This window comes from Zea mays, chromosome 3, assembly GCF_902167145.1.
Source record: "Zea mays cultivar B73 chromosome 3, Zm-B73-REFERENCE-NAM-5.0, whole genome shotgun sequence".
Lineage (NCBI taxonomy): Eukaryota > Viridiplantae > Streptophyta > Magnoliopsida > Poales > Poaceae > Zea > Zea mays.
Genome location: NC_050098.1, coordinates 30,644,284 through 30,666,333, shown reverse-complemented (window position 1 = coordinate 30,666,333; position 22,050 = coordinate 30,644,284). Strand labels below are relative to the sequence as shown.

At 43.5% G+C, this 22,050-nt stretch overlaps 1 protein-coding gene across 8 annotated transcripts in view; it reads left to right on the top strand.

Moving 5' to 3' along the window:
• LOC103651852 (serine/threonine-protein kinase ATM) overlaps positions 1-22,050 on the top strand; it is a 126,612-nt gene that overhangs the window by 6,323 nt on the left and 98,239 nt on the right. For all 8 annotated transcript variants that reach the window (XM_020550152.1, XM_020550151.1, XM_020550150.1 and 5 more), the window contains exons 11-25: positions 5,898-5,954; positions 6,238-6,313; positions 8,769-8,852; positions 9,526-9,567; positions 9,692-9,762; positions 11,853-11,901; positions 15,091-15,162; positions 17,519-17,656; positions 17,756-17,848; positions 18,825-19,012; positions 19,559-20,165; positions 20,249-20,317; positions 20,434-20,595; positions 20,917-21,042; positions 21,133-21,260. In XM_020550152.1, coding sequence (XP_020405741.1) covers positions 5,898-5,954; positions 6,238-6,313; positions 8,769-8,852; positions 9,526-9,567; positions 9,692-9,762; positions 11,853-11,901; positions 15,091-15,162; positions 17,519-17,656; positions 17,756-17,848; positions 18,825-19,012; positions 19,559-20,165; positions 20,249-20,317; positions 20,434-20,595; positions 20,917-21,042; positions 21,133-21,260 — 1,962 coding nt within the window. The remainder of the gene's footprint in view (positions 1-5,897; positions 5,955-6,237; positions 6,314-8,768; positions 8,853-9,525; positions 9,568-9,691; positions 9,763-11,852; positions 11,902-15,090; positions 15,163-17,518; positions 17,657-17,755; positions 17,849-18,824; positions 19,013-19,558; positions 20,166-20,248; positions 20,318-20,433; positions 20,596-20,916; positions 21,043-21,132; positions 21,261-22,050) is intronic.

The window sequence follows — 22,050 nt, the reverse complement described above, 5'->3', positions numbered from 1 at the left end:
TTTATAGGAAGCTCCAATGCAGGAATCCCTTGCATGACCGCCATCGCAGCAAAATCATCCCGAGGGCCTCCCTACACTGACCACTCCCCTACTGCCCTTGCCCCTTTCGGGTAAGGTAGTCCTCCACTAGCTTTCCTAATTAATCAGCCAAGGGCGTCCCATTATACCCTTGTGGTAGCACTGTTTTCCCGGGTGGTCGCTCCATGTTCCAATTAACATAATGATCTTATCATGAACGATAATAACAACGGATAACAAAAGTATAATCATGAGTAATGTATCTTCATACCCAAAACCGCATACAGCACTAGCAAGTACTACCCAAAAAGTTCAGTGGTAACAAGGTATAAAGATAATCAAACTAGGGTAACCTATTGGGTCCCATCAAAATTAACCTATGCAGATCATTATGATTAATCAGAACATGGCTGGGTAAAAAGAAGTGATCAAGGGCACAACTTGCCTGGGACTTGAGATTCCAGGTACCAGGATGATCTTCAGGTGCTCGTGACCTCACTGCTAAACGTAGCAATACAGACAAACATGGTATAGGCAAAATTAACATTACACCAAACATAAGGATAAACTGTGTGATAATAATCTACGCGCCGTAACGAGATCGTAGAAATAAGAACCACTAAACTCGGAGCTACGGTTATTAAGTTATGAATTTCTAAAATCATTTAGCACCTAGAATAGATTAATTCAATTGAGCAATTTTAATTCAAGTTTCATGGTTAAACAAAGGTACTAGGTGATAAACAATATTAATACAAAATTATTGCAACTAGAATGAATCAATTTGGAGTTAAAATGAATTAACTATGAATTTCCTAAGTTTGGGATATTATTTTGCATTTAAAAAGAATTTCTGAATTAAATCTAATAATTTTCTGAGTTACTTGGACTACGACCACTATTTAACAGAAACCCAGGGGGTTCTGCGCAAAAGACACCAAGACTGAGAACTCCCACAGTGTGGACTGCGGGTTGTTTTAACACAAGTACATGGGCTCTTATGCAATTATCCAAGGCCGAAGGGGTACGCAGCGATCCTGGTCGCCCAGATCTAATTCTACGGCCTAGATTAGATTGCCCTAATATCGAAACGGTACGCAACATGAACCCTTGGATCTAAAGTCAAGGGCGGGGATTTAAAGAAGACGAGATCACTCTGGATCCATCCGATCCGATCCTACGGCCCGGATTTAACCCTTGCCTAAACGATTCGCGCGACCAATCTAAGCCGTCCGCTATCGATCCGATGGCCAGCAGACTGTCTTCTTCCTTACGACCGAACAAGGGGTGCCTCCCTGTTCAACCCCTGCGGCGGTCATACCCAATGAACTGCCCAGATTGCCAACTAGTGTCCTAAACTCTGTATGGCACGAAGCTGAAGGGATAGCGACGCAAGTCGATTTGATCTTACCCGAAACGATGGTGCCGATGTTGCTACCCATAATACAGGCAGTGCTTGTGGAGGAGACGACCACAACGCTGCACACGGTCGGCACGGCTGCGCAGACGGAACAGCACCGAGGCGGCGCCTGGAACGCGCAAAGCCCCCAGACCGCGCTCCTAGCCTGGAACCTTGCCATTGACACCGGCGGCGGTGGTAAACACGTTACCACGGCGGGCGCTGCAATGCCGCACCAGGTTCCATTGAGGGCGTGTCATCCTGGATGAATGAGAAGGTAGCTCCACCACCATTTTTATACCCCAGGCATACGGAGTCCGTGCAGGAGCAGTTGGCAAGATCTCATGCGGATTTTGCTCCTGTAAATGTGGCGTGGCATCATCTACGAGGTCCTGCTGATGCGACATCCGGCAAGGGAATAAAATAAAAGGAAAAAAGAAGATGTGGGCTAACGCTGAAGTGAGATGGGCGGGTAGGGGGAGATAAGGAGTAGGCCGGCGGGAGACACGCCCTGGCTGTGTCCGTGAGCCAGGTAGCAAGTAAGGCTTCGGTGAGCTCTTTTTTTTAATATTTTCATTTTCTATTTTAGTTTTCTAGTTTGATTCACAAATTCTAAATTTCAATTTGAGTTCGAGTTTTAGCTTCAAATTAAATGCACAATCAAAATCTCCAGCATGAATGCAACACATAATTTTATTTATTTATTTTATTTAGACAAATGCTCCTATATATATATATAATTCGATATGAATAAACCATGTAGAGTACTTCACCATATATCTATTTAAGAACATAGTTCAAATACAGAACAAATATTTACTACTTATTTAATTTTAAGAAACTAGTTCCATTCATAAATTTATAACGGACACTTTAATTTGATTTCTTTCGAGGAAAAAAAAATCTACTAAATCCAAAATCAAGATTATAGGGTGTTACAATGTCCCTACGCTCGGTCACTTCGAGTGCGCGGCGCCAGCAGGAAGCCGAGGTCGCCGCGGCACAAGAACGAGAGCGAGCAGCAGCAGCGGCTGCAGCGACAGCGGCGAGGGCAGCACGGCTGGCGGCAGCGGAACTGGCAGCAGCGAGAGCGGAAGTAGAAGCAGTGGAGGCGGCAGATGCTGCACGTGCGGCGGCAGCAGAGCTCGAGGTTCTGCGCGGCAGTAGAGCTGGCAGCTCTGCTTCTGTCGACGACAACACCGACGAAGAGCTCAGGCTGGCGAGGGAAGCAGCGCGAGAGCAGGCGGCACAGTGGGCAGCCGCGCACCCCCATGGGGGCGCGCGTGGCGGCAACTCAGATAGGTGCCGACGCGCTGACGGTGCTCCGGGCGAGGGTGCACGCGGCGGCAGCCTAGACGGGCGTAGACGCGCCGGTGGTGCTCCCGGCGGCGGCGACCGAGTCGACGGAGATCGCGGCCTCTACAGGCGACGCGACTCTCCCTCCCCGGATCGGTACCATGGTCGCCGCATGGCCCAGGCCATTGTCAGGGACATCGGTCCCGGCGGTGGGTGGCCTACCCTCACCAAGACCAACTACGTCGAGTGGGCCGCGGTGATGAGGGTACGGCTCCAGGTTCGCCAAATGTGGGAAGCAGTTCGGTACGGCGACGTCGACTACCACGAGGATCGGCGGGCGTTGGATGCCCTCATTGCTGCAGTCCCGCCCGAGATGCAGTTTTCGCTTTCCCAGAAGCGAACTGCCAAGGAGGCCTAGGACGCCATCGCTGCGACCCGCATCGGCAGCGACCGTGCCCGCAAGACCACACTGCAGACACTTCGCAAGGAGTGGGAGAACCTGGCCTTCAAGCTAGGTGAGGATGTTGATGACTTTGCTCTCCGCCTCAACACTCTGTTGCAGAAGATGGTGCAGTTCGACGACGACACCTACGATGAGGAGAGAGCTGTTGAGAAGCTCTTCCGTTGCATCCCCGAGAAGTACAAGCAGATTGCTCGCTCGATCGAGTCTTTGCTAGACCTCTCCACGATGACGATCGAAGAGGCGATAGGTCGTCTCAAGGTGGTCGACAGCGACGAACCACAGGCTCCCTCTGGGCCTATCACTATCGGCGGGAAGCTACATCTCACTCGGGAGCAGTGGGAGGCCTGCCAGGGTGACAAAAAGATGGGGGAGTCCTCCTCGACACGAGGCCGCAAACGCGGCAAGCAGCACAAGGCGCGTGGAGGCGCCCAGGCCGGGGCGCGAGGACATGCTGAGGGTGGTGCACGTGGAGGTGCCCAAGGTGGCGCCGTCGGCAACAAGAAGCCGGCACGAGACGACGGCTGTCACAACTGCGGCAAGCTTGGCCACTGGGCCAGGGACTGTCGGCAGCCACGACGTGGTCAGGCCAACTTCGCACAGGCGGAGGCGGAGGCCCTGCTCCTGGCACATGCAAGCATCGAGCCATCTCCAGCGGCACCGGCCGCAGCGACACTCCTCCACCTTGATGAGTCGAAAGCACGCGCTTTCCTCGACGACGGCTCCAACAAGGACATGATCGAAGGATGGTGCCTCGACACCGGCACCACTCATCACATGACCGGCCGACGGGAGTTCTTCACCAAGCTTGACTCTAGCGTTCGAGGCTCCGTCAAGTTTGGGGACGCCTCCGACGTAGAGATCAAGGGCGCCGGCTCAGTCGTCTTCACCGTCGCGTCTGGTGAGCACAGGCTGCTCACCGGAGTCTACTACATCCCCGCGTTGAGGAACTCTTATCATCAGCTTGGGACAGCTAGATGAGAACGGTTCGCGCGTGGAGGTCGAGCACAGAGTCATGAGGATCTGGGATCCCTCTCGTCGCCTTCTTGCCAAGGTACGCAGGAGTCCAAATCGACTCTACATCCTCAATGTGAAGGTGGCACAACCTTGCTGCCTTGCTGCTCGTCGAGACGAAGGGGCATGGCAGTGGCACGAGCGCTTCGGGCACCTTAACTTCGAGGCCCTGAAGCGGCTCAGTGCCAAGGAGATGGTACGAGGCCTGCCGTGCCTTGACCATGTGGAGCAATTTTGCGATGTCTGTGTTGACAAAGCAGAGACGACTCCCCTTTCCCCAACAGTCGAGCTTCCGAGCCAAGGAGAGGCTCGAGCTCGTGCATGGGGACTTGTGTGGCCCGGTGACACCAGCCACACCAGGAGGACGACGATACTTCTTGCTGCTCGTCGACGATCTCTCCCGCTACATGTGGGTGATGATCCTTGGCAGCAAGGGAGAGGCTGCGAACGCCATCAGGCGTGTGCAGGTCGCTGCGGAGGCGGAGTGCGGCCGCAAGTTGCGCGTGCTGCGCACCGACAACGGCGGCGAATTCACGGCGGCTGAGTTGACGCTTATGACTAGGCTCTTTGGCTTGACGAGCCGAGTCAACTTTTCAGGCTCGTGAGAGGAGCGAGCCGAGCCGAGTTCGGCTCGTTACTTGACCGAGTCGGGTTTGGCTCGTTACTTGACCGAGTCGCAGTGAGCTGAGCTTGGCTCGGCTCGTTTTCACCCCTAGCTCTGCCTCTTCTCTCGCTTTGAGGGACCCCCGCCTCAGCCACTTGGTCCCTGTTGGGTGGAGGTTGGGACCAGACGTCTCTCGCTGACTCGTTCAGCACCATGGCGCTGACACCACCTCCCACCTTGCCAGATTGGGTGGTCGACTCTGGCGCATCCTACCACATTACTCTTGATGACGACACATTATCTCACTCCCATCCTCATCCATCCCTTCCATCCTCTATTATTGCGGGGAACGGTTTTGCCCTCCCGATTACCTTAGTAGGTGACTTAGTTCTTCGGGGACCGTTCCATCTAAAAAACGTTCTTGTTGCTTCCCACAATATTCAGAATCTTCTTTCTATTTGTCGGTTCACCACCACCAACTCTTGTTCCATTGAGTTTGACCCTTTTGGTTTATCTATGAAGGATTTGGCTACCATGACCCTTCTCGTCAGTTGTGATAGCTCGGAGCCCTGTGCACACTCCGACTACCAGCTTCCTCCACCGTGGCTCGCCTCTGGCGGTGCAGGGGAGAGGAGAGTGCCACGATACGTCGGCGGTGGCGTATGGGAGATGGGGGAGCCACACAGGCACACCAGGCTCGGGGAGGGAGGGCGCGGCGGGAGCAGGGACTGCCGCCCAGGTGCGAGAGAGGGGAGTGTGGCTGGTCATGGGGAGTATCGCCGGCCAGCGGCTGGTGGCCGAAGGAATGGGGAAGCTGGCCGGCGGCTAGGGGGAGGGAGGAAGAGAAGCTTGATACCATGATAGAAGTGGAGACCCTAACCCTAACTAGGGTTTGGGATGCTGTATTAATAGATATGGGCTAGGCCTAAGCCCATTACACTTAAGACACTCACACACACACATGTCGAACAAGGGGGTAGTAGGTTCCTAGAAGTTGCTTATTTTACTCGTTTTCTTTCTTTACGGTGAAGGGTTCTCTATGATGGCTTGTGGTACTTCTGTGATGCAATATATATGATTCATTGACTTCTACTATTTTCACACAGTATCTTGATCCATGCAAATGCCATACGTTTTCAGGATTCACTACTCTGGCTTCTCAGGTTTGTTTGGTTCTACAAGTACTACATTTTGCCCCTCCTATTTTCCCCTTTTGTTCTCTCTCTGTGTGGGTAGGGGTGTGTAGTGGTGGTGTTTATTTATGGCTTATAGCATCTGATACCATTCTATGATGTTCAATGTACAAGGTTATCACAATTTACTGTTTTTTGAAGTGTAAATGGCCATCAAATAAAATGATATAGAGTTAACAATTACCCACTGCAGTATTTTTTTTACTTCTTTGTCCTATCAGTATAGTTGTTAACTTGTCATTGTTCTTAACAGGACATTCAAGGAGTTCTCCACAGTGCTCATGCTTGACACTAGGGATAAAGTGCAATTTTGTTTAACAAAAGGCGAGGTTAAGTTTTCAAATCCATATCTTTATTTTCACGAACTTTAGGCAATTTTCTGCTTACCTTATTTTCTCAAAGTAAACCATTAACCAACTGGCTCCAGGATACAGAAGATCTGTATCTATGTTACGCCCTGCCTTAATCACTTACTGATTACTATAAGCATGCCGTAGAAAAGTTTGGGCTCATTTTTTTACGTTGTAAATTTCCAGAGGGACTGAGAGCATTCAGAAAGTGCTGAAGTGGTAATTTTCTGGGAATACCCTTCAAGTGATAACAAGACTCTACACAACTTTATGAGATAGATGTGGCATTCACTTATTGTTAAGTTTTATTGCGAAAGGGCCTCTAGCTGAGTTGATTAGGTGGCTTGAGTAGCACTTTTCAGGTCCTGAGTTGAGTTCGACTCCCTGTGGGAGGGAATTTCAGGCTGGGGTTATTTTTTTCTTGTTTGCCCCATGCCAAAGCACAGATCTAAGGCTCGGCCCCGGTCGTGGTCGGTCTCGCATGGGGTAGATGCTGCTGTGTATGGATGAGATAGGGGTTCATAGTTTTTTCGACCTACGTGAGGTCTTCTTTTTAATACAATACCTGGGGCAGGTCAAGTTTTTTGTATTGTGAAGTTTCATTTCTAGAAGTGTAGTGAAAACTTTCAACTACGGTTCTCGGGAGGACTAATGCAAGGTTATTAAAACGATAAAACGTTGGAACGCTCGTGGGTGAAATTTTGACTTTTAAACGTTTAAACTTTGTTTAAACGTAGTTTTAAACAACATAGGAAAAACACCAATACATCATAATTTCAGACAATAATATGAAGTTAAATACCAAAACAGAGATGACGCCTGGTCAAGGATGCCTTGCCTGATCTCAATTGGTTGGCTGATCTGAGAGGGGCTATTTCTGTTGCAGCCCTTGCTAATCTCATGGACCTTTGTGACTTACTCGAGGGGATGGTTCTGCAGCCGGATGTTCCTGATGTGCATACCTGGAGGTTTAGTGAATCGGGTGATTACTCGGCTAGTTCAGCTTACAGGGCTTTGCTTCTTGGCTCTGTTAGCTTTGAGCCTGCTGAACGCATTTGGAAATCCTGGGCTCCAGGAAAGTGTAAATTCTTCCTCTGGCTTGTGGAGCACGATAGATGTTGGACGGCTGACAGACTTGCTAAGCGTGGCCTGGATCACCCAGTGTCCTGCCCTTTATGCGACCAGATGGAAGAAACTATCAACCATTTGCTGGTTCAGTGCAGTTTTGCAAAACAGTTTTGGTTCAGCCTTCTGCGGTCGGGTGGTTTCCAGGAGCTCTGCCCTTCCCATGATGACGTCTGTTTTGAAACCTGGTGGAGGAATAGTGCTGCCAGGGTGGGCATGCCTTTATCCAAGGGATTCAATTCTCTTGTCATTTTGGGTGCATGGACTTTGTGGAAGCATAGAAATAGGTGTGTTTTTGATAACTGTAACCCTAGCGCTGCGGTGGTGTTGGCAGCTGCAAGGGAGGAGTTGATGGGTTGGCGTATGGCTGGAGCCAAAGCGCTCTCTTTCTTTCATTTAGAAGAGGTGTCTTAGGTGTCTTAGTTGTTTGGGGTGTGTTTTTTGGTTTTGGTTTGCCAAATGTAATTCTCCCCATTTTATTCTTCTTCTTAATACAAAAATACGCAGCTCTCCTGCGTATTCAAGAAAAAAAAAAGTGGCTTACCAAAACTTCACCCATGAGCTGGATTGAACCCCAAAAGTAACTAATAGACTGGGCCCAAAAGTAGCTAATGGTCTAAAATGCATAAAACACTGCGTTTTACAGTTTAGAACGCCAAAACGCTAAAACGTGGTTTCAACCTCTAATTAGAGTTTTGACGTTTAAACGTAGTTTTAATAACACTGGACTAATGATTACATTAGAGGTGCTACTTTTGAAGTTTAAGTGACTGCCTGATACATTTTGAGTCACATGCACCAACCAGGTCACTCACACTCCAGCTATCTATGTACCCCTTTGCCTTTGATTCCAGATCTAGCTAAAAGAATGATTTTGGTTGCTTGGCACCACGCCATCAAGACTATGGAGAATTTTGAAGGAACCTATTATTCTTGGACAGTCAGCAGACATAGCTTTAGTCTGTATATACATGTTGTGAATGGGACTAGTTCTTTATTATATAAGAAAATACTGCTTTCCAACTGGTTCATTTTAAATTTTGGATAACCATAGTGGCTCTAGTTTAACATAATTACTCATAAAAACAAATTGTTTCCTGTTTTTTTTTACTGTTTTCTATATTTTGGGTGCACTCAGTATTGCAGCCACATCAAGCAGTACTGAGCAGGCTGTTTGCTTATAGTTTTTATCATGTTGAATTTTGTACCTCAATGCTTTTCCTAATCAAGTCTTGGCATTTTTGTAATCCATCATGAACTTAAAGTTAAAGTTGATGTTGTCATCCAATAAGTTACCTGTTTATTGCAGATGTCAATTGTTGAAGATTGTTGGCAAGCCATATGGAATTCCCTTGTTCACGCATTTCCGTTGTTAAGCAGCATAGATCTAGTTGTGAGCACCAATAAATTACACTATATGGCCTTTTTTTATGTTGTTGCATTGCTTTTTTTTTTCTGTCGTATCATTACTCGTTCTAATGAAATGGTATCCAACTATTGGTTGGATAGTGTTTTTTGAATATTAATGAAACACTTATAAATTAAATTGGCCATTAAAGAAAAGAGTTATCTGCTCTATTTACATCTTCCAGTATCTCCATTTTTCGGGATTTTAGTCTCTCAAATTGAATGATGTATTTCCCAGTTATTCTTTACTAATTGCTTGCATTATGCTTATGGTATCTTATGAACTAGTGAAATGTCACCATAATTGCTAGAATACAATTAAAGTTTTCACTGAATCTATGTTCTATAGATTGGAATTCAGAACTTCATTCTGAAAGTTTGGCAGTACTTTTATCACTGTAAACTTGATCTGGAGCTGCGATCTCAACACGATTTATCCATCTCCCGTAATATATATTTTTGGAAAGGACAAGTCAGGACTGCAAATATTATTAGTATCTTAATCAATTTTTTGGAAGTGCTTATTTGACATGACATTTGCCAAATTAGATGATTTGAAAGCTGTTTATATACCATCTTACAAAGATAATCTTAACTCATTACATTATGTGTCACCTATCTAGTACCCTTTGATCGTGTAATGTTGTGCACTTTTGTAGGCTGATTCAGCTCTGATTTTGCTGGGTGGAATGATCATGCGGGTGGGTTTCCCACTCTCAGTTCAGTCAGTTACCTACTTTCCATCCAGGATGAGCTCTAACTATTCCTGTGAGTAACTTATAGCTACCACTAGGTGTTTCTAATGTTTTTTTCCTCTTCTTCCAGGACCAAGTTCATACATCATTTCTATCAGAAGATACATGGAACCTGCAAATATTTAAAAAATTTCCATCGCCGTATGCCTTCTTCCTCCTTTTGTAATTGTTGGTTTAAAAATGGACTGTGTTTCTACAATAGCTCTATTTTTGTTGGAACTTCCACTTCTTTTCTTACCTACTCGTTGATTGAGTTTGTTGGTTCTTTTCTTATGAAATTGGTAGGGCTGAACCCTACTGTAATATGAGAGATAACAATGATGTTGAAATACAGCAGAGTTCAATGGACAAGCCAGAGGTTCTAAACATAAATAATCTGGCAAAAATAAGTTGCAGATGTAGATAATATCTTACCATTATCTTAGGATGATATATGCAGTAGATCTTTAATTGGAGTTGTATACCATTTGTAACCTAGGTACTTGAATAATTGGGGTTTACTGTGGCATCAATATTTTTAAGCTATTTTATTTCTGCTCATGACCAAATGGTCCATATAATATATCCTTATGTTTCTTATGAGGAGTAGAAAAGGGCGGGTCTGGTGCAGCGGTAGAGCCTACCGTCTGTAACCGGAAGGTCCCGGGTTCGAGCCCCAGCCTCTGCATATTATGCGGGTAAGGCTTGGCGCTTAAAGATACCCTTCCCCAGACCCCGCACAGTGCGGGAAGCCTACGGCACTGGGTACGCCCTTTCTTCTGAGGAGTAGAAGTTTTTTTGTGTGGCAGTTGTACATGGCATACAGGCTGCACCTATTTTTAGTTTTCTAGGTACGCCCTTTCTTCTGAGGAGTAGAAGTTTCTTTGTGTGGCAGTTGTACATGGCATACAGGCTGCACCTATTTTTAGTTTTCTAGATGATTACAGGCAGAAAATGTAGCAGAAAGTTCCACTTCTTGAATGCTACTGGCTTCTTTACTGAAACCTCTAAATGACTGCTTTATGTAGCTGTGAGTTTATGGAAAAGTTCCACCAATTAGTTCAGTAATTCACATTGTTTTGGACCTGATAAACTGCACTGCAATTGGTGAGAAAATTGCTGAACATATTATAAGATATAAATTTTGTGACCATTAGTTTAGAGAAACAGTTTTGTGAGATTACTTGTTGTCTGCAACGGTAGTAAGTCCTTTGAGTGTTGTGCTGTAAAGATATTGCCTTATGTAGGACTGTAGGTTATTGAATTACTTATGTAGTTATGTTTCATAAAGATTATTATTTATGTTTTGTAAGGATTATTCGAAATAGCCAAGGGGTATGTGTATCTACTGAGTCCGGTTTATCATTGGATTGAGTCCCAAACCTATTCAAAGCTGTACCAAAACGAATAGCAAAAAGACAGACAGTGGCCCAAGCAATTCAGAAACACCACAACTCTTGTGTGTTTAACAACGATACACCAAATATCCAGGAGGTCTTGAGGGCTGTCAGCGCAGAAGGCATTCTTTGGTGTCGGGCAGGAGCAAAAAAGCTCCAGGAGCTTCTCAACAGAGCACTGGTCATGGAGTTTTAGGTGTCCCCTTTGGCGCATTAGTTTTAGGCACCTTAAGGGTGGGTGTCGAGTCTTTGTTTTTTAAGTTGGGTCTTTCTCAACTTGTTTTGTTACTTTTCCTTTCTACCTTAATGAAATGACACACAGCACTCCTGCGCATTTCGAGAAAAAAAGTAAATCTTACCATTTTGTGAGCTATTTAGGTTCTTCAAGTCTATGGAGGCAATTTTTTTATAGGAACTAGTGGAAAAATTTAATCTCATAAACCTGAAACCGAAAGTTACCATTTTTTATAGGATCTAGTTAAGTTTATAGATTCATTGAAGTTTAAGGCTTTGAACCTACATTGAAATTGCAAACTTATTGTGAAGTGTTTGCTTATACCAAGAACTGAATGGTTGGTTGCAATTGGAAATAAATAACTCATTGAGCATTGATTCCTTGCAACAGTTGAATCCACCTTCGTGGCAGCATAATAGGTCCATCGATTCATTTGTTAAATATTCTGTGATATGTCTGTCATCTTTGCTCCGCCTTTCCTTTAGTACTTTACTGATCTAAATGTTTTTACCTAGTCATTTCCAGTGTTCTTGATAATACCGACTTAAATGTTTAGAATTTCATTTTGGTTACCACAGAAGTTATTTAACAATCTTTATTGCTCCTTGTTCTTCCTTCAGGTCTGCTCTGTATTTTGTTGCCTGTTACTTCTCGAGGATAGGCTTTCAGGTATGTTAGCTACCTTGTACTGCTTATTTTGCTCCTTTGTGCCACTATGGTGAGTACTGTTCGTAATGCTGTTTCAACTATTCTTCTATTTTTAAAGTATAAGTACTCCTAAATCATACTCCTGTAATTCGGGTTAAATCACCATGACTGGACATAAAATATTTTTTTTTCTCGAACACGCAGGAGAGCTGCGCATCAATATATTAAGAAGAAAAAGGGGAAAAATACCCCGAAACAGACAGACCCACATACACACACAAACACACACACACACACCGGAACCACCTAGCCAGAAAGAACAACTGGAATAGGGGCAGGGACAGAGCGTTTGTCAGCTGACAAACACCCCAACTAAAATAGAGAAAAAAACTACACCACCCGTCTTTGAGCTAGGAGGTAAGAAAAACCCTTAGCCCCAGCCAAAGACCACAAGAAAGCTTCCTCCCTGGCCAACCGGACGACCCCCATCAAATTTGGATGGGAGCCATTGAAGACAACACCATTTCTATGTTTCCACAACATCCACGCGCCTAAAGCAACCAAGGAGTCAAAGCCCTTTTTACTCATTCCACCCAACCGAGCACTATTGAAGCACCACCAATGATCAAAATCATTTATATCCTGTCCTGGAAGGAAGTCCTGCAAACCATAAGGCCTTAGCAGCTCAAACCAGAAATGTCGCGCAAAGGAGCAGCCCACCAGCAGATGGTTGATAGTCTCTTCATGCTGATCACAGAGCGGGCAAAGAAGCGACTGAGTCAAACCACGTTTAGCCAATCTATCTGCTATCCAACATTTGTTGTGAGCCACAAGCCATAGAAAAAACCGACATTTGCCAGGGGCCCAAGTCTTCCAAATTCGGTCAGCCTGCTTGAAAAGCACCGAGCCATGGAACATAGCACTGTAAGCGGATTTTGAAGAATACTCCCCAGAACTAGAGAACCTCCAAACATGACGATCTTGCACATTGGGCTGCAGCAAGGATCCTTCCAAAATCTCAGCCAAATCCAAAAACTGCACCCAGAAAGCATAGGAAAGAGCTCCCTGAACATCTTGAACCCACCTCAAATTAGTCAATGCTTCCTTCACCGATCTACTTTTGGTAACCTTTCTAGGAATAGAGGCAAACACAGCCGGGGCAATCTCTTGGATGCAGTGCCCATGCAGCCATTTATCAGTCCAAAAAAGCGTGTTTAATCCATTTCCAATTACAGTGAACACAGCAGACTTGAAAAGGCACACCACTTCCTTTGAGAAATGAAGCGGAAACGCAGCCCACGGCCTCCCTGGATCTGATTTCTGCAACCAAAGCCACCTGACTCTAAGGGCCCAACCAAACAGTTTTAAATCAAAAAGACCAAGACCACCCAATTCTTTAGGACGAGTGACTTTACTCCAAGCCAAGGAACAGTGCCCTCCCTTGATTTCTTTCCTGCCTTTCCAAAGGAAAGCTCTCCTTAATCTGTCAATTGCCTTGATTGCCCAAGCAGGGAGGTCCAGGGCCATAGCCAAATACACAAATCTGGAAGTCATAACCGACTGAATATAAACAGCCCGACCAGCCTTGGTCATAAGCACCGCCTTCCAACCAGGGAGCATGACTGCAATACGATCAATGATAGATTGCAATTGAGGCCTAGATAGACGTTTTAAGGATAACGGAAGCCCAAGATATTTGCATGGGAAATTAGACAACTGGCAAGGTAAAGATGCCTGCACTGAAGCCAGAACTTCCTCATCACAATGAATTGGGAAAACATTACTCTTCTGAATGTTGGTCTTCAGACCCGAGGCTTCACCAAAAACTGGACATAAAATATAACATCCTGAGACCAATTTTCCAATCTTGTAGTTTGTGTCGGAATTCGGAAATAGTTTCAGTTGATTTGATTATCTAGCAAACTTTGCTATTATTAAAATGGAAGCTTTGTTGTTTTACCTTGTTGTTTATGGCTCAACAATCACAGATGGCATTGCTAGTTATTTTAGAGCTATCATGTATTCATGTACACTTAGCTGCTTGCGGAGTTATTGTACAATGCATATGCTGCCATTTGTCATTATTGGCCTAATTTGTCTCTAATCATCATCATCAACAACAAAGCCTTTTTTAGTCCCAAGCAAGTTGGGATAGGCTAGAGTTGAAACCCAATATAAGTCACAAATCAAGGCTCAAGCATGTGGATAGCTATTTTTCATTCGCTCCTATTCAAAGCTAAATCTTTGGGTACATTCCATCATTTCAAGTCTTCTTTTACTACTCTTTTTATTTCAACTTTGGTCTTCCTCTGCCTCTCTTCCCATTATCGTCGCGCACTCGCCTTAGGATGCCACTATGCACTGGTGCCTCTGGAGGTCTTTGTTGGACATGTCCAAATCATCTCAATCGGTGTTGGATATGTCCAAACCATCTCAATCGGTGTTGGATATGTCCAAACTATTTCAATCGGTGTTGGACAAGTTTTTCTTCAATTGGTGGTACCCCTAGTCTATCACGTATATCACTGTTCCAGACTCAATTACTTCTTGTATGACCACAAATCTAATACGATTTACACATTTTCGCGACACTTATCTATTGAACATGACGTCTTAGGCCAACATTCTGCATCATACAATATAGTAAGTCTAATTGCCGCCCTATAAAACTTGCCTTTTAATTTCTGTGGTACCCTCTTGACACAGAACACAGATGTTTGCTTTTAGCCTGAGAAAAAGTTTAAACTTGTAGTGTTGGGTACTGTGTACTAAAATCTTGAACTGATTATTGTAAGGCCCTGTTTGTTTCCCTACAAGATTATATAATCCAGCTTATAGATTATATAAGCACCTATTGACTTGCTTATGGATTATCATAATCTAGGTATCTAGATTACATAATCCACATAATTTGGGTTGTTTGCTTACCTCTCACTTATTTAAGCTAGATTATATAATCTTGGGGGTAAACAAACAAGCCCTAAATCAGTGCATAACTGCATATAAGAGCTAATGTGCTAATGTGTATCAATAGAAACAATCGAAAGCAAAAAGCCAAATCACCCGAATAGTTTGGTATACTAGTTCTGATTATCTGATCACATTACCCTGTTACAACTGCAGTCACTGGTGGATTAGTTACTATTTATCTATTCTTTATTTCAAATATGCAAAAAGAATGATTCCATTCTTTAATATCGCACCCTGCAGGGTGACTTATCCAATTCTATCTTTGTTCGGAAGACTCTGCTAAGGTCAACTTTGGAGTTAATTCATTCAAAGGTGATCTTTTGATATTTTCTAAGCAACTTCTTTTTTGTTATATTTTTGGTTTCAAATTTGTTCAAGTGTTCTATGCTTATTGAGAAGTGAGTTTTTTCTCGAACCCGCATGAGAGCTGCGCCTTATATTAATAAGGGAAGAAACGGCAATACAAAACAGTGTGGGGGGGGACCCCACACACCCCACCAGCCCTAAAACATTACAAATCTAAACGACCCAGGGCCAACTCCTTGAGCCCACTGGGCCCTGCAGCACAGCACAGCACACAGCATACTCCGATGAGATGCGCTGTAATGCCCTACCAACAGCAGGTTGCAGCCCATTAAACACACAGCCATTTCTACGCTTTCAGAGCTCCCAGGCGACAAGAGTAATGACAGTATTCATTCCTTTCCTCGATTCCTTGGAAATCTGTCTCTTTGTTCTGCTCCACCAGGATGAAAACAGTCATCTGTGGGTCGCGGAACCAAAGATGGAAGCCCCAGCTTTTGAAAGACAACAGCCCATACTTGCCTGGCAAAGACAGCAGCCCCAGCTTTTGAGAAGTGAGTTCATTATTTTGCTTCATATATGTTCTAGAGTATGAAGGGCAGGCCGCAGGCATCATGCAGTGGTGAGAGCTGTCTCATTGAGTCTACAGGTTGCGTGTTCGAAGCAGCCTCTCTTCATTTGTGTGTGTGTTGGGGGGGGGGGGGGGAGGGGTGGAGGCTTGCTTTGGTTTACCCCTTCCCCAGATCCTACTCATTTGGGAGCCTGTAGCATTGGGTCTGCCCTTTATGTTCTAGAGTGTAGGTTCATGTTTCCGATGGTGGTATATAAATGAACTGATGCGCAATAGTGCACCATTTAGGAAAAAGATAAAACAGTATAGTCATAAACATCAAATTGTTCTTTTAACATTTATATACAGAGGTAAATTTTCTGAATCATATTTAGTAGCTTCGGGATTGAAGATACCTTGCAATTTTTCCCCACCTTTTGAGTTTGTTATTTACTACATTCGTTCTCGAATATTTGTCGCCCACTAGTTTATTTTTGAACTAAACCGTGACAAATAAAAAAGAACGGAGGGAGTACTTATTTTCTTCCGTTCATTGGCATTATGATCCAACCAATTCAAAAAGGAAGTCCTTTTTTCCTTTCATTTTGAGTATTCCTTCTTCCGGTGCTAGCAGCAAGTATTGTTTATGCCATCTGTTCATCAAAAACAAGTTCTAGACGAATGAGTCGGTTTTGTAGTTCTTCCCTTTGGATCAGAAATTGTAAAACATTCTGTGCAGTTATTCTTTTAAAGAAAAAAGGGGCAGACCTAGTGCTGGAGGCTCCCACATGAGTGGGGTCTAGGGAAGGGGATAAACCGAGGCAAGCCTTCCCCCGCAAATGCGGTGAGGCTGCTTCGGACCGCAACCTGGTGACTCAGTGAGACAACTTTCACCACTCCACCTGGCCTGGCCTTAGGTTATTTTTTTAAAGATGGAACTAAATATTCTACTCAGTTACCCATTTGTGGTAGCTAATTCATGATAGGGTAAAGGATCTTGAGGACAGGAATAAAGTTGATGGTGCTCTTGTTGTGTTGGGTTCAATTCCAAACACCAGGAAATTCGTGGAAGGGTGGTGGGCAGGTGGCACTGGTGTGGGGCGGGCAGCGCTCAAGAGGGGAAGAAGAGATAAGGCTGTCTGTTGGGGGTCCACTGATGACATGTGGTGTCCAAGAAATTAGTTAACATTGACCAAGTTTATAGAAAAATATATTGACATCTACAATACCAAAAAAATGCACTATCAAAACATATTTCATGGTGGATTTAATGAAACTATTTTGATGTTGTAGATTTGGGGTTTTGGCGCATTTTTCTGTGAACTTGGTCGAAGTCAGAGAAGTTAGACTTACAACAAAACTAAAATATCCTAAATTTGGGAACGGAAGGTGTATATACAACAATGCTGCTTATAGTTTAGGTATTGGGAGCCAGAAGTAGTTGATTTGTGAGTATGTTTCCAACTACCAAATCCTGGTGACACCCTTACACACATGTGGGTCAATGTAGTGCTAAAGAATGTTCCCTTGTATGTATTTAGTTTTCTGATTATTGGCATTCCTGGATTGGTGAGTTTGCTGTGCATGTGTAGTGGCGAATGTGTGTTTGCATCTTTAATTCCAAGAAAAGCTTGCTATTTGGGTTAACACTAATAACGAATTGGGGGGGGGGGTGAAATGGACAGCAATAGTGTATTATGACAGGAATTCTATGCACCACTATGTCCGTCGGTAAGCTTCATGTGGAATGGGTCATTCATTTTATTTCTTCCTTGAGATTTGCAAGCTGAATCACTGGTTCATTTTTTATGACAGGAATTCTCTCTTTTGAATGAACAAAATGTTGTTATCATTCCTGAAGCTATTTTCTCGCTGTGTGCTGGCTTTTCATCACCAGTAATTAATTCATCGGATATATTGCAACTGTTTGGTCATTGTAAAATTCATTCCAAGGTATATTGTTTGTTTGTCATCACAAGATTTTACAGATTACAGTACTGTGCTTCTGAACTTATGTTGTTGTTCACTTAGTGCCAATTTGATTTGTTTTAGATGTCTCTTGAGGATGATAACTGGGTTCTTAAAGATGAACTACCCTACTCTGTGGAAGCTTTGTCAGAAATCACTCTGGATACTTGTACCAAGGTGCTTTACTCATTGTTCTCTGTAGCTCTGCTATTAGTTCTTGTGAATGTTAAATAACACTTTGCCTGACAGTATAGTCTTTTATATTTTCCTCGTCTCTCCTTTGTTTGGTTTGAACCTGAGGTTGAAGCATTTTTTGACAACTAGGTTTTTCGTTTTGTAACTAGAATATCTTTCATCAATGAAACGATATAAAACCCTCCGACATGATGTAAAAGAAAGCATGCTTTGAGCAGCGTGTCTTTTTTCCTTCCCTGTTTTGCTGGTCATTGTAAGCTCATCAAACCTGGAACTCACCATGAACTAACTAATGTACAAGTTCCACTTTTGCATGGAAGCAGTTTTTCTTAGAAGAGAGTTTCCTTTGGTTTTATAGGAAGCAACTGGAAGCAGTTTAATCAAAAAGACTTTATCAAACTTTTCATTGTGGCTATTAGTGCCATACTGTCATTTGTTGCAAGCACCATCGTAGTGGTTGATTCCATCTGGAATGCTTGGTATTTTGTATGGTTCAATAAAGTTTACCGATGGTTAAACCCATAGTTTGTTGTTTTAGTAAGTCAGACTTTGGTGATCCTAGAGATTATTCTTGAAACAGCGAAAAGGGCCTCTATCCTAGTGGTTAAGGGCTTTCGAGTAGCACCTCCAAGACCTAGGTTTGAACCCCTTGAGGGCGAATTTTCAGGCTTGGTTAAAAAAATCCCCTCGCTGTGCCCCAACCGCTCTCGGGTTACGATGTCCTGTGTGCCACCCTCCGGTTGGACCGTTGCAGAATCGACGGTTGACGTCGCCCTGTTAGTGATGGGGGGCCAGGGTTCGGGGATTTTCTCGGACGGGACCATTGTTTCAGTCTCTTCTTAATATAATACCGGGAGGGTGGTCTTTCCCTCCCCGGCCGAGTTTTTATTATTCTTGAAACATAGTTTTTGTTTGACTTCTACTAATAAAGTCACAGAAGATGCTTTATTGGTTACAGGTTATGTCTCATAAATGCCACCTTATACATCTTCCGGGGACTATCCAGCAACCAATGCTCCTAGAGCTCATGGAATTCATGAAAGGATTTGTGGCTTCAAATGAGCAGTTTGAGAAAGTGGACTTGAATAATCTTGTTCTTGTTTGTTCTCTTCTCTGCAATCTGATTCATTGTGCATTGTTGTCAAGGTATCTGTTTTATTTTAGTGTCCTGGTCTGCTTTATTTTAATGTTAGTGGTACAACATTTACATCTCTAGGAATTTTTTTGCACCCAATGAAATTAAGCACCGTATTTCAAGAATTAGTTTTGCCTTGAGCTGACAGCGATATGGTTGTGTTCAGATTCATAATTTTTGCTGCAATTGGGAGGCAATGTCCCATAAGTGGGACCCATCCTCCCTCATTTTTCTATTCCTATGCATCTATTTCCTGAAGTCTTGCCCTAGGCTGGGTCCTGTCCACACGACTGTCAGCCTGGTTGACCGGGTTGTTCAATAGGCTGTTTTCCAGTGGTTCCATAAAACTGGCATTCATCCCATTTATTCCAGGTTCACACACATGTCCAGTCTTTCTAGCAAATCAGATCAGTGCACCAATCGGTTCTTGTTTGACTGCTGTCAGTCTGTTTATGGTTCAAGCTATAACTTGAGTGTCACGTAGTGCCCATGAGTCTTATAGTGGTCATCTTTCAGTATGCCTAACATCCTTTTGGTGTTATGTGATGTTTTCTCAGGACCATGGAAGAAAAATCTTCACTTTTGCAAGAAACAGTAGATTATGTCACCAATATTTTAAAACATATTGTGTCATTTGTTGTGAAGAAGAATGATGAACTTTCTCATGGTCTTACTAACATAAGTTCAGCATTGGATACAATGGGCTCTGCTTTCTCCTCAATCAAGAGCTTACTGTCTTCTCCAATATTTAATCTGTCAAGAGTTGATAATGGAGTTTGTTCTGTTGTTATCAAAAGCATTACTGAATTACTTGATGAACTCTTGGTGGCAATTTCTCAGCTGTTTTGTCAGATCTCTAGTTTAGTGAGCAATTTTGATGCAGAGAGTACTGGTAAAATGCTACCAACATCTAGTATCAATTTAGAGGACCTAAATCCTGTTTTGGACTGTAAAAGTAGTGTTGCTGATATGGATCTTGATGTGATGGACTCTAGTGAAGTAGATTCTGTCACAGCTAGTGCGAGTGGAAGTATGGGTAGCTTCTTACGACCTTTGGAATGGAAGCTAGATCTAGTTTGCATTATTTCAACTTTTTTCTCAGTTTCATCACTTCATACATGGGAAATTTTGTACAGCTTGGTGGATAAAGAAGGTGACGTGAAGGTAATTTTTTTGATGATAGCTGCTTAATATTGTTGTAATTTTATTTCAATGCTATCCTGGTAATACCTGGTTTCATTTTGCAGGTTCGCCAGGCCATCTTGCTTAACCTTTGCAGAAACATCTCCGCGTCATCTAAAACTGTATCTTTAGTGGTACTCTATAGCTCATATCTTTAATTAGACAAAATTAGTACTTATGCTGTTGGCTTACGTGTTTAATTCAACCAGGCATTTATGTGATTTTTAACATGTTGACATCGATCATGCAGGTCCATTTTATAGTTGATATGAGGGACAGAGGTGCAAGTTCATTACTTGGACCTGCAGAGTGCTTAACTCACATACATGCTTTATTAAAAGCGTTGATAGCTATCCATGGTGGACAGAATGCTGATGGAAAGCAACCAGGACGCGAAGTATTTTTCAGTGAGGTTGGTATTTATGTATTTTACACGTTATATAATTTACTGTCTTGTCATATTTTATTTATACATTCAAGGTTTCAATGACTGAACACGAGTTTGTTTGGTGCAGTTTCTTTTTTTATTGATTGGACATTTTGGTCTCAGAGTGAACCATTAGAAACTTAAGTCAGAATAAATCATGTGATTAGATTGGCTATCATTTCTTTAGTCTTGAAATATCCACTAATTTAGAGAAACACAATCATTTTGATTGGCTGTTAATTTCAGTGAGTGGCTTACATGTTCTATCCTCCAACTGACTGATAGATATGTTTCCACTATCTGCAGAACCAGGATATCTTATTTGACTTGTTAAATAGGGCTACAGACATAAGTTCTGTAGATTGGTTTTCTCGCATCAAGTTCATTGATTGTGTCTCCTCCTTTGTTTGCCTGTTCCCTGATGTTGCCCAGGTGATTCTTATATCTTGCTTTTATCAACAGAGTCGCCATTGAAATGTACTCCACTACATTAGTAATTTGATATCTCTATTATAATTGCAGGATTTGATCGGATGTTTGCTTGACATGCTGCATGATGCTGATTACCGTGTCAGGTTGTATTTGGCTAGGCAAATCGTCGTGTTATTCCAAACATGGGAAGGGCACAATGAATTATTTAATGATGTTTGGTAGGTATTGACAACTATGATTTGATGGTTTTGTGTTAACTTTTAGAAGGGAATTAAATAGTCATATGACGAACAATTACCGACTTCTGACTCAAAACTAGGCCGGTAGGGGAAAGACTGCCCCACGTATTATATTAAGAAGCTGAATCAGAGCCCCGACTGAGAAAGGTCACGAAAGATGGCCCCCCACGCAGCATGAGGGTTTGCCCCCCTATAGGCTAGATCTTTACTCGTGCTTTGAGTCCTCCCAGCCCCTACACGAGGATACGCCCCCATAGGCCAGTCCATCTCGTGTGCACACAACCAGGGAAACCAGTGAGTGACTTTTTTTAACCTCAGCCTCAAATTCGCTCACACTGGGATTCGGGATTCGAACTCAAGACCTGAGGAGTGCTACTTAGACCATCTAACCAACTCAACTAGAGGCCTACGACTCATTACCAATCATCTTAAACATGTAATTTGTAGAGTACATTTAGCCTTTTCCAGACCATGGTATCACCGCAAATCTAAAAAGTGCCAATCCAGTTAGTGCTAACAGGTACCTGCTGCTCTAAATGATAGGAGTGTTGCTCAGTTTCTCTATAATATTCTGCAGCTAATCACCGCTAATTTCCTAGAGTTAAAAATGTTTAATCTGAAAAGGTGACAGTTGGACATTCAGTTGATATTTTATATGTTATTCATTTTGTACATAGAAGGTAGAAGTTAGGACCTATTGAATGTAGGTGATTGCTGGAACTTGGTATCATCCCTGTCCCCCACATTTGACAAGGCTAGAGAAGTGCAC